The sequence below is a fragment of the Camelus bactrianus genome, chromosome 12, assembly GCF_048773025.1.
Source record: "Camelus bactrianus isolate YW-2024 breed Bactrian camel chromosome 12, ASM4877302v1, whole genome shotgun sequence".
Lineage (NCBI taxonomy): Eukaryota > Metazoa > Chordata > Mammalia > Artiodactyla > Camelidae > Camelus > Camelus bactrianus.
Genome location: NC_133550.1, coordinates 25,136,160 through 25,148,719, shown reverse-complemented (window position 1 = coordinate 25,148,719; position 12,560 = coordinate 25,136,160). Strand labels below are relative to the sequence as shown.

General features: G+C 41.7%; 1 protein-coding gene across 2 annotated transcripts in view; it reads right to left on the bottom strand.

Annotated features, from left to right (window-relative positions):
* SRGAP1 (SLIT-ROBO Rho GTPase activating protein 1) overlaps positions 1 to 10,876 on the bottom strand; it is a 249,611-nt gene extending 238,735 nt beyond the window's left edge. For both annotated transcript variants that reach the window (XM_074375061.1, XM_074375062.1), the window contains exon 1: positions 9,781 to 10,876. In XM_074375061.1, the coding sequence (XP_074231162.1) occupies positions 9,781 to 9,847 (67 nt within the window). In that variant the 5' untranslated portion in view covers positions 9,848 to 10,876. The remainder of the gene's footprint in view (positions 1 to 9,780) is intronic.
* Between the last annotated feature and the right edge of the window lie 1,684 nt (positions 10,877 to 12,560).

The following is a 12,560-nucleotide window of genomic DNA, read 5'->3' as shown; positions in this document are numbered from 1 at the left end:
ATAAATAGGGAGAAGATATTTGCAACAGATATAATTGATCAAAGATTAATATCAAGAACATACTAAAAACAAAATAAAACTCACAAATCAATCAAAAAAAGACAAACCAATAGATAAATGGGCAAAGGTATTTATGAATAAGCATCTTTAAAAATTTTTTTAGTTTCCTTTTGAGGGGGTGGTAATTAGGCTTATTTACTTACTTATTTATTTATTTTTAGAGGAGGTACTGGGGATTGAACCCAGGACCTTGTGTATACTAAGCATGGGCTGTACCAATTGAGCTATACCCTCCCCCCTTGAATAAGCATTTTAGCGACAAAAGCAAACGGCCCCTAAATATGTGAAAGGATGCTCTATCTCATAAGACACACAAATTAAAACAAAATACCATTTCACACCAGTAGATTGCCCCTCCAAAAAAACCCTGTCTGCATGCCGACTACTGGTCTTCCACCCAAATCTGTTCTCTCCTTCTTCTCTGGTCACGGAATTGTAGCTGGAATCTGGGCTGCCCAGGGAGATGACATGGCCAGCCTCCCTTGCAGCAAAGAATGCTGTCATGGGACTAAGTTTCCACCCTTAAATGAATAGACATTCTCTCTGGCCTGGGCTTTAAAACACTGGACATGTGCTCCTCAAGACTCGTTTTTCCTTCCTGTCAGCCAGAACATGGATATATTTAAGACCTACTTTCAACCAGGCAGACAAGTTCAGTTCCCTAGGTGATGGCAGAGCAAGGAGATGAAGGAAACTCAAATAACTTAATGAGGCAAAACCATACTGGTAGCCTGGACTGCACACCTCCACACTGTTATGTGAAAATCACTACAGTTTTGGTTTACTGTCTTTCAAAGTTCTCTTTATTATAGCAGTTTAGCCTTTACCTTAACTAATACATTGGTCCATCCTAAGTGTTTTTCAGGATGTGGAATTCTCATCCACAGCTGGTAAGAGGATAAATACCAAACATTTTGAGAAAAGTCTGACATTAATACAGTTGGCCATGCACATTCCCTATGACCCAGCAAGTATACAGAGAGAAATACACATACACTAGGAGATATCTACAGAATTTTATATATTATTAATCATGGTAGCAAAAAACTGCAAATAACCCTAGTGTCATACAGAATGGCTACATAGATTCTAGTATTTTCAGGCACTGGAATACTGTAAACCAGTGAAAATAAATTAACTACACAAGCTAATGTAGATCAACCTTCCTATAACATTGAGTGAAAAACAGAAGTCATAAGAATGAGTACTTACTTAGAAAATTTTTTATTGGTGAAAATTTTAAACATACACAAAAGTAAAGAGAATAATATAGTGAGGCCCTGTGCCCAACAATTATCAATCCTGACTAATCTTATTTTATCTATATTCCAACCTACTTCTTCCTTCCTCCAGATTATCTTGAAGCAAATCTTAGATATCATAATTTCACCCCCAAATATTTTAGCTCATATATTTAAAAGATAAAGATTTGTGATACATGCCAAAATACTATTATTTAAATTTTTAAATTAACATAAATTCCTTAATATCATTAAAAAAATCGTACATGTTTAAATGACTGTATTTTTGATGCATGAATACAACACACATTAAAACTATAAAGAGAACTATAAAACTATCATAAAACTTTAAAGCAAACAAGGGGATGATTAATACTAAATTCAGAATTGCTGTTGAGGGGACTACAGGATGAAGAGAGATTTGTTAGGAAAGGGGCAACTTGGGGGAGTGTTTCTACACACTGGTTAATATTCTAGTTCTTAAGCTGGGTGGTTACTAACCAGGGATTCATTTTATTATTATTCATTAAATTGTAAATAATTTTCTATATCCACCTGTATGTATATTTCACCCAAGAAAAGAAAAGAAAGAGAGGGTGCTTTCCCAAACACACACACACACACACACACACACAGAGTTAGCTGAATTCAAAGTTAAGTAAAAACCAACGTACATCACTGAGCTATTTAAGTAAACGATGTCTGAGATTGTCCTGTAGACAATTCTGATCAGCAGAGGTTCAATTTCACTTGGATCTACCTGGCCCCACCCGTATCCTAAAGGAGGGCGGAGCTGAAACTGAGATTCCTGCATTAAGCCAGGAAACTTACCAAGGGACAGATATACCACGGTCCAAAAATACAGGAAGTACAACTCATACCAAGCAGGAAAAATAACCAGAAGCTCCTCCCACCATAGTGTTATATTTCAGTAGGTACACAGAATGCTGAGCCCATTCATGCAAAGCAACCACGACAGTGACTGCCACTTGGCGAGCGCTCTGTAACTGTGAGGAGTTGTTACGATTATTTTTAAATATTATTATTTCACCATCCTTCTTATCTCCACCATGCAGGTTTACTTTTTTTTTTTTTTTTAATATAACTGTTTCAACTTTATTGAGGTATGACTGACAAATAAAAATGCTGCATATTTAAAGTGAACAACATATTTTAATATATGTATACATTGTGAAATGATTATCACAATCAAGATAACATACCCTGGGAGTTAACTTTAATTGTCAGCTTTTGACTTCACAAAACATCTGACTTGGAGGGAGGGATGTTTTATTTGTTGGTGACATGTAAGACTGAGGTCCACCTGGGGTTTCTCCTCACGCTGAAACCCCACCCAGACACACATGTTCAAGACCCGGCTATCCATCCACTTAACTCTATTTCAGCTAGTCACAGACATGCTTTTTGATGATTTCCTTTTCCCAATTATTATAAAATATTTCTCCATACTATAAAACGTTCTTCAAAAACATTTTAATGACTATACAACATTCCATGTGTACAAATGAGTTAACCATTCCCCAGTGGAATTTAGTTAGCTATTCCCCATTGTTGAACATTTAGATTGTTTCTAGCTTTGTGACTTTCTAAAAAAATTACACAGGATTTTAATTCAATTTAATTTTGTGTTAATACTTGATTGGACACCCTGGATAATTCTGAATGATCACCATGTTAGTTTATACTATAAAGGAATAATAATTCAAAACAATTATTTTATTCATTCCATTAATGTTTAATGAAGCCCTGTGCCAGGAGGCGTGGGAGATACACAGACAATCATTTTTAATGTCAAAGTACTTTCTGTTATATGTCAATTATATCTCAATAAACCTGGGGGGAAAATCAAAGTGCTTTCAAATGAAGCCAAAGCCAATTAGCAGTTATAAGTGAGTTTCTCATTTCTATATTAATTTTAAAACAAAATATTTTTCTCAAAACTAGGAAATTAAGTCAGAGCCTCTATCTGATGTCATAAGAATCATTTTCATCACAGGTAAATAAAATCAATTGACTGGACTACAGTTTTTGTTTGTTTTTTTTTTTTGCGGGGGGCGGGACTACTTTTATTTTCCACAGAACATCATTGAAGTAGAGGAAATTTAAAACAAAAGTTCTAAATGAACACATGACAGCCCAGAAAAATGTATATTTAGGCTCTGTTACTTGTCCTTGGATATAAAAAACAGTGACACAATATAAAATCTACCTTATAAGGAGCTGGGAATCCCTGGTTTGCCTATTACATAGCCCTTTTTAATTTAACCATGAAACTCACTCTGTTCTAAAAGTACAGGGCACTTTATCAGGATGATTCAAGAATCGCCCACTTTGGGATCTATTTAGGCAGCAGACTGGTAATTATGTATTTGAAATTCAAAAAGCTTATCTAAGTGAGAATGTAACAAGAAGTAGTTGAAACATAAAGAAAACCAAAATTAAACTGACAATAAGGGCTAATTTTTATAGACCATTAGTGCCAAGCCTGTGATAAAGGCTTTCCATAAATCACCTCACAGAAGCCTCACAAAGGCAAGAAGGTAAGTACTATTATTATCCCCATTTTACAGATGAAGAAATTGACTCTTAGAGGTCAAACATTTCATTAGTGGCAGGGCTGGATGAATAACACCAAAGTTTCTGCTCTTAAACACTATGTTCCATTTCTTCCCATCCTGAGATATCAACAGGTGAAGGCATATATGCTATCAATAAACTGGAAAGTAATGTGGGACCAACAAATAAAAATACCTTCAAATAACTAAAAATATCTTCAAGTAACTGTCTCTAATCCCAACTTCTGCCTTCAAAGCACTAAAACAAAAATAGACTCAGTGATTAGGCATATAGCTTACTCGGTTTTCTTTATCTTAAATCTTAGTTGTATGACTTGAAATGAAAATAGGTAGCATTCCATAAAAAACTAAAAAGAGCCCATATGATCCAGCAATTTCCCTCCTGGGCAAATATCCAGAGGAAATTCTAATTTGAAAAGATACACACACCGCAGTATTTACAATAGGCAAGATATGGAAACAACCTAAATGTCCCTTGACAGATGAGAGGATAAAGAAGTTGTGGTATGTATATTTTACACACACACACACACACACACACACACACACACACACACACACACACACACATTAGAATACTACTCAGCCATAAAAAAGAATAAAATAATGCCATTTGCAGCAATATGGATGGACCTGGAGGTTTTCATACTAAGTGGAGTAAGCCAGAAAGACAAAGAAAAATGCTGTATCACTTATATGTAGAATCTTAAAAAAAAAAAAAAAAAAAAGACACAAATGAACTTATTCACAAAACAGAAACAGACTCAGATACAGAAAACAAACTTATGGTACTGGTGGGGATGGGGGTGGGAAGGGATAAATGTGGAGTTTGAGATTTGCAGATATGACCTACTATATAAAAATAAATAAAAGGTCCTATTGTATAGCATGGGGAACTGTATTCAATATCTTGTAATAACCTATAATGAAAAAGAATATAAAAGGTACTGAATCAGAAACTAATATACACCAGAAACTAATACAATATTGTAAATTGACTCTACTTCAACTTAAAAATAATAAATAAATAAATAAATAAATAAATAGGTAGCATTAAAAAAAGGGGGTGGGGAATTCTGCTCTGGTCAATCTACAAAACAGACTCTCAGACTGGACCAGAGCCGAGGATATGTGGACCCTGATCTGGTCATTACAGCATAGGAGTAAGCAAACCAACCTAGATGGTTATCAGATTTACCATCCTGTAGCCTACTCCTACCCTCACTGTATTTCAGAAGGACATGCTTTGTTTAAAAATTTCTCTAAAACTATTCCTTAAAATATTTTGAAGTTCATGAACCTAATCAGGTTTTCTGGACAATATAAGAGAGCTTATTGCAGTAGCTGCAATTAGTGTGACCAAGATTCAAGCAAGTTACATTTGTACATATTCACCATATATTTTCCGCTTGATCTTAAGGCCATCATGTGAAACTGCTGCCTGAGCATTGTGGTTTCTTGAAACGATCTTGGTGAAAAAAGCAACTTAGTTATAGTAACTCAACTTTAATTAACTCCTCCTGTTAACAGACCAGCGTTGTTCTTCTGTCCAACTATGATTCCTTCAACGGATGTAAAGGCTAAATAGGTAAGTGTTCTATTTCCTACTCCACTCTGTGAGGAATCTGAAAGTATAACACTGCCACTGAACAACAGAGGACCTGGGTTCTCGTCCAAGATGTATTACAGTTGTGCAACTCTGACACTGTGCCTCTGAGCACGTGTAAGTGGGCTGGACAGGGAATGTCTCAAGTCTCTCCCGGATACAAAGTTTTAATTCATAATTTAAATTGCTGTCTTCTATTGGAAGTTAAATCAAAGAACATTAGATGTAGACACAGATTCCATGTGAGTGACAGCAGCACTTTTAATTTCCCAGTTGAAATCTATCGCATGACGTGGGGTCATATCAAATGGAACTGGCATTTCCTTATGCTCCATCTGCAACCAAAATGTACTATTTGTAGTTCAGGCAACAGAGTGGCTGAAGAACAACTGATTTTCTTGGCACTTCCTGCACATATGGCACATAGATGAGTATGAGATTATCCCTAGGAAAACACTGCAAATAAGAGCTGTCAAATCTTAACGACTAACAGTGTGCATTATTAGAAACAAACACGACCTCTCATCCATGAGTTCCACCTCACTAAACGTGTCCTTTGATTCTTTTGGCCCCCATATGTGAACCAGTATTTTTTTATAGGTGCTCCATAATATTTCTGCTGCAGAATTCAAAAATTACAAGATCACTAAAATCCAGATAATCCCCAAACCTTCTGTTAAGCTACTTGCTACGATCTTTCCCACTGCTAAGCTTTTAGCCAGAGATGCTAAAAGTAGTGTAGTGGACTGGTTTGAGTTTCATACACTTTTCCAGACAAGGTTGCTTTTTAAGAACTCACACAAACAAGAGATTGATTTCTCTGGATTCTAAATCTTTGGGAACACAAACAAGAGATTGATTTCTCTGGATTCTAAATCTTTGGGAAGTTGACAAACACACATGAAATATTCTTTCTCTTCCTACTTAACATACTTCTTTTAAATTATTGCTTAATTTTTTGTTTCGATTTAAACCTGTCTATCTTTTAATTACTTGTATAATTCCCAATTTTCCCTGGTCTTACAATTCTGTGCTCTACTTTTCTGAAGGTGGTTTTATTACTTTTCTGCCTTCTATGTTATTATATATTAATTCCCTGAGAGCTCAAGACCATATATAATGTTGTGAATTCATCATGAAAAAAAAGTGAAAGCAAAGGTGACTCTCCCCAAAACAGGGCAGCCAAGAGAAAATGAGAAAAGCTTAAAAATTTTACTAAGTGATTAATATGAACCGACATGAGATCTTCAGTTAGATTCAAAGACCCTTATGATTGAGAGAATTTCAACTCCTTACCTTACAGGTAAGAAAATCAAAACCCAGAATGAAGCTAAGTGACTTGCCCAACATGATACATCTAATTGGATACATCTGTGGTCTTACACATAAAATTACAGGCTATAACCAGGATCGTTCTATTCAGAATTGAGAACAGCCCCATGAAATCCCTTCCCTAAACATGAGCAGGTAGCCACAGTGGCAAAATCCCACATCTGGAGTCATTCTTTTCTTCGATCAAACCCTTATCTCAGAAATTCTGAGATAAATGCAACTGATATTAGAGAAATGGGAAAGAAAAAGAAAGGACAATACTCCAGAATGTTAGGTTCAAGTCAGAAGGTAAAAAAGTCACATATAATCAAAAATGACTCTTGAAATCACCCGTACACCTAGGTCACCCAGAGTCCAATATATGTGGCTATATTCATTGGGAAGAGACCTGTAGCTTCTCTTCATGAATCCAACACAGCCAGATTTCCCTTTAGCAAAAGAATAGGCCACCTTTCTTTTATCAGATGAAATACCTGCTAGAGTTAAAAGAACTGGTTGTTCCAAAGCCATTTACCTTTAACCAGTGGGCTAGCGCCCTGCCAGGGGAACACACTCACCCTTTAAGAGGGGCTCAGGAAAAGAAACATTGAAAAACCAGAGTCCTCGGGGGAGGGTACAGCTCAGCGGCAGGGTGCATGCTGAGCATGCATCAGGTCCTGGGTTCAATCTCCAGGACCTCCATTAAATAAATAAATAAACCAACCCCCCCCACCTACTCCTCCCCCCCAAAAAAAGGAAAGAAAAAAGAAAGCCAGAGTCCTGCCTCTGAAACTATCCTCAATAAGGGACCTATTCTCACTGCACAGGACAGTGGGCCTCATGCACTGTTTAACTCTCATTGTTCTCCCACAATCTTCTTGATTTTGCCTGGTTAAGGCCAGATGAATTTGTGCCATTTGAGGTGTGTATGCTCCAACTCCACTGTATTTTCCTATTCCTATGTTTGCATATGGGTAAAATGATCTGGGTTAGACACAGGATGTGTAAGTATTGCAGGGGAATAATGAAGCCCGGACACAGGCTCTGATGAGAAGGGCAGGTCAGGTGTAGTAACGAGCCTAAAGCAGCCTGGGGTCCCTCAGGTGTGTCTAAGTGAGGAGGCTTGAAGGAAAGAGATCACTTTCTATGGGACGGAATTTGTTCCCAAAATAATTTACACCGTGTTCATAATTCTTCCTTGGATTGGATCTTATGGACACATTTTCAATGGCAACATAACCTATTTTATTGATTTTTAAAATCAATGTAGAGGCCCTATACTCTCAAAGCATATAGGTAACCATATAACTCTAGAATTCATACTCTGAAAAAGATTAATCATGAGAGTATTTTTCAGACAGGGACTTGATCATGGACAACCTTCGAACAGAAACAACTTCATCAATACTTGGAAGTACCTTCAGCCTGTCAGTGCTCCAGACAGCAGGAAAGCCAGACTACCACCCCATGAAGACCTGCCACAAAGAGCCACGTGGAAAAACCGCACAGAGAAATGGTGATCGTGAACCAGAGTTCTACCTTAGAACGAAAGGTTTTCCGCTGTGTTGCACTCGTTAAGACAAGAAAGGTTAGGCTCATTAGAAAGTTTACCTGTCCCGAAGGAATAATTACTTCTCTGCCAATATAACTTCCATGTCAATGGAACCAGTTCCTACAAGTATAAATTATCTTAATTGCAAGCAGACAAATAACTGTTTCCTGAACAGTGTTCATCTTAACTCCATTACTGGAGTCAACCTAAAGGAAACGTTAAGTCCCTAGGCTTGCATATTGTGTTTGCCTCTGACCATGATCAGTTGGTCCAGATTCACACTTGACTGACACAGGGTTCCCCCACCGGGTCCTCCCACAGGACTCCAGGCATTTTCACAACTTGACCACACAAAAGAACCCCTAGGCTACTCCTGCCTTTCCCAAGGCAAGTACAGGAATGCCTTTCTCCACAGCCCTTTCATAAGATGGTATCTGTACAAACACAGGTGTCTACAAAGCAATTTTTATCAACTTTGCATTGAATATTCCAAAGAACAGCAGTGATCTCAACACTGCATCCATTGTCTCAATGCATGGGAAAAGCTACCCATGAGAGATCATAAAGGACGAAAAAAATAACAAATTTATGTTTATTAAACACTTCAATAGCAACACAAAACAATTGTACTAGAAAGAAAATACATTTTTTGAACCACAAGGCACATTAAAGAAAAATGCTTAATCAACCTTAATTAGGTTCCTTCATTAGTTGACAGTGTAAATGGACTGAAACTACTACTCAAATATTCAAACCTTCATTTTACATGCAAGTGGCCTCCATCAAATGATAAAGCAATATTCCCGTGTGAGTGTGAAAGATGGCACTGAATTCTGGCTCATTATAAAGGAGGAGTCATTCCACTAGTCTCTGCTTGGTTTAACCGCTAGGCGTTTAGGGGCTCTTTTATAAAAAGGGGACTCGCCCTGATAAATTAGTGAACAGTACAAATGTCGAAAATTGCCCGCACTCAGTGAAGCTCTAGATCACTTCAGGTCCAGACTTCAGAAAAATGACTCCTTAAAAAAATTACGTTGTGACAATGGTATCGGTTTAAATAGAATGAGAAAGGTGATGGTGATGGTGATGGTAACTGGGCAGGAACCACAGCTGCCGCCTGTCTCTCATTAAGTTGCCCAGCTGAAGGTGGTTAAGTTGAAGCCAGTTCTCCCCTACTGGAGGTGCGCGCTGGCAGCGGGGTAAAGCCACTCGGTTTCCAGCTCCCTGGGGGCTTGACGAGACTAGGATTGGGACTGGGATTGGCTTGCCCGAAGCCCCGGGTGGCTCAACCAGGCGCTCTAGCTGTCCCTCACCACCTTCCTCCAACGCAGACCTCAAGTTAGAAAAGCAACTCCCGGAGCACAATGACAAGAAAGCACACAAAAGGAGCAAGGCAGCCGCTCCCATCCTTACCTTTGACTTGACTTTCATACTCGGCTATGATCTCTTTGTCCTTTTTGAATCTGCTCGGAGTGGACATTATCCAGCTGTTCTGGGTTTGCTTTCAATGGGCAAGTTCTGTTAGGTGGTCCACCGACCAGTTTCCTTGGAGAGGCAGAGAGTTGTACTCCCACACGACGGGAACCCAGAGGCAGCACCGACAGGAGAGAAAGGAGGAGGTAGAGGAGGCAGAGGAGGAGGGAAAAAAGGAGCTAGCCGAGGACTAGATTAACCCAGGCGCTGGCACCATACTCTCCGGATCGGGCTGCCGTCGGTGATGCGTAGGAGAGCCCAGGGCTCGGGGCCGGAGAGGCCCGGCGCGCCGGCAAACTCCAGCGAGCGAGTGGCGGGGGGCGTCTCTGCCCACCCCACCCGGAGCCTGGCTACTTCCTCTACGACCGCTGGGCGGACGCGGGGACCGCGCCGGCGCTCCGCACCATTGTTAGCAGCCCGCACGGGGCGCGCGGGGCAGGGCCAGCCGTGGAGGGCGGGTGACGCGACCCTCCCTTGCTGCTCTGGCCGCCGACTCGGGCGCTCAGGGGGTCCCGCCCGGACTGGGGATGCTGCTGCCGCGGCCGCCGCTCCTCGGTAGGAACACAGGGCTGCTACTGTCCGGGCAGGCAAGAGGAATCGAGATCCTAAAGCGAATCCCAGCCGCCGGCTGCGAGGGCGGCTGCTGCGCTGTAAGAAGGCGTCTAAGGCGCAGCCCAGCCGAGTTCAGGTCTCCGCCGCCGGCGCCGCGCGGGGCCTCTGCCTCCTGGGCCACCGGGCGCGGAGTCTGCCTCTTTCTCCCCGTCCCCCTTTGCGCTGCTGCCCCCAGGAGGCCGCCGGCGACAGGCACACTCTCACACGCACCGGGAGGAGCCGCGCCCCCGGCGGCCGCAAAGTTGCCGGCGCGCTCACGTCCCGCGCGGTTCCCCGGCGCCCCGGGAGCGAGCTGCGGGCCGCAGCGGCCCGGGAGGCCGCTCGGGGCTCGGCGAGGAGGGGCCGGACTCGCGGGAGGGGTCGGTTCGGCCGCGCGCGTTCCCTTCTCCGCCCTAGCCCCCGCCCGGCTCCGTCAGGAAGCGCCGCGCTTGTCCGGGAAGATGGATGCCTCTTGTGGCCAACCGCAGCCCGGCCTTGCGCGCCGAGCCGGGCGGCCGTGGGCGACGCCCCCAGCGCCTCCCGGGACGTGCAACTAGAAGACCCCTCCCTACCCGGCGGTCTGTCTTTGGCCAATGGTGGGAGCCGTTGTGGGGCCCTTTTCAGAGTCCAGAGGGGAAATCCAAGCTTAGATGTCTCCATGAAAGAAAGAGATGTCACTCCAAGATGTCAGTCACTCCAGACCCCCAGTAGGAACACTGGAGACTGAATAGTGAACGACTTGGCTGTGAAGAATCAAAGAAGGGGAAAGCTTTTTGATCCAACCAGAGCAAGATACGCGTCATGAACACCATATTCTCCCCACCCTAGAAGTAGCTCGGTGGACTAGGATGGCGGGAAAGGCGTGGTAGGGGAACAGATCACACAATGTCACCGGGTTTTGACGAACGCATTTAGCTTCTGGGACCTTTCCTTCTCAAATATTCTGGGCCTGATTTATCAAAGTGATGTGTCCAAAGGCGTGTCCAGTATCAAATGTTCTCCCTGCTAGATCTAGAGAGTAGGGACTTTGATCATTCATTCATGTATCCAGTGGTAACATTTCGAGTTCTTACTGCGGGCCAGACACCAAGCTAAGAGCCAGGGATTCAGAGAGTAAAACCCTGCCCTAAAGGATCTCACAATCTATTGTTGTATAAATAAATAATTACAGGCGGTACAATAATGCCATAAAAGAGCTACTCCTGGCTTTGGGAGTCCCGAGGAAAGAAAAATGGACCGCAAGAGAGGTTTACGAAGAAAGACTTCCCTGATAAGTGGTGTTTGAACTTAAAGAATGAGTACTAAGTAGTTTTCCACCTTAGAGAAGGAAAGTGTTGCATTCCAGGAAGAAGGAGGAGTAGCACCCAGCTCTGGAGGAGCTGCACAGGAGTTATAAGATGTCTGCCTCTAAAATACCAGATCTCGGACTGGAAGTGAAAAATATTAAAACATTTTTCAATATATGCATGTTTCAACAGATAGTGTATGCACATTGTTTTTAATTGTACAGTTTCTTAAAAAATTTAATTTTAAGCAATTTTCCTTTTTTACAACAGCACAGAATTGTAAGGACAAAATGAGGGGAAAAAATTTTGTTTGTTTTCATTTTGCCACACAGAAAGTTAACTGTGGAAACTCTGAGTGCCCTAATTTCATGTGGAGCTGTCTCATGTAAGAGTGTAGGGTGAAGAGTCAGAATATCCAAAGCAGAGGCTGAGAAGGAAGGTCAGGGCCACTGGGAGAGAGCTCCTGTGCTGAGCTCTTGGACACAGTTCTGTAGACAATGGGGAGCCTTTGAAGTAGAGAAATGTCATGATCACATACATGTTTTATAAGGATAACTGTTGGCAGCCTGGAAGGATGAGGTGGCCATGGGGATAGGGAGACCAGAGGTAAGAAGCTCACTTTGGCGATAATTGTAGTCCAATCTAAATGTGATTCATATCATCTAAACATGGTGCTGCTGGGATTTATTTCCTATTTGCACCTGGGAAATACAGTTTGGCAGCAGAGAATGAGGCCCATGAAAATGAACTGTAAGCTGAGTCTAAACCACTGTGGTAGGTTCGAGCCCTAAAGACATGGTGCCCAGAGGTGAATCCTAGCTCTGCTGCTTCCTGAGTGAGCGG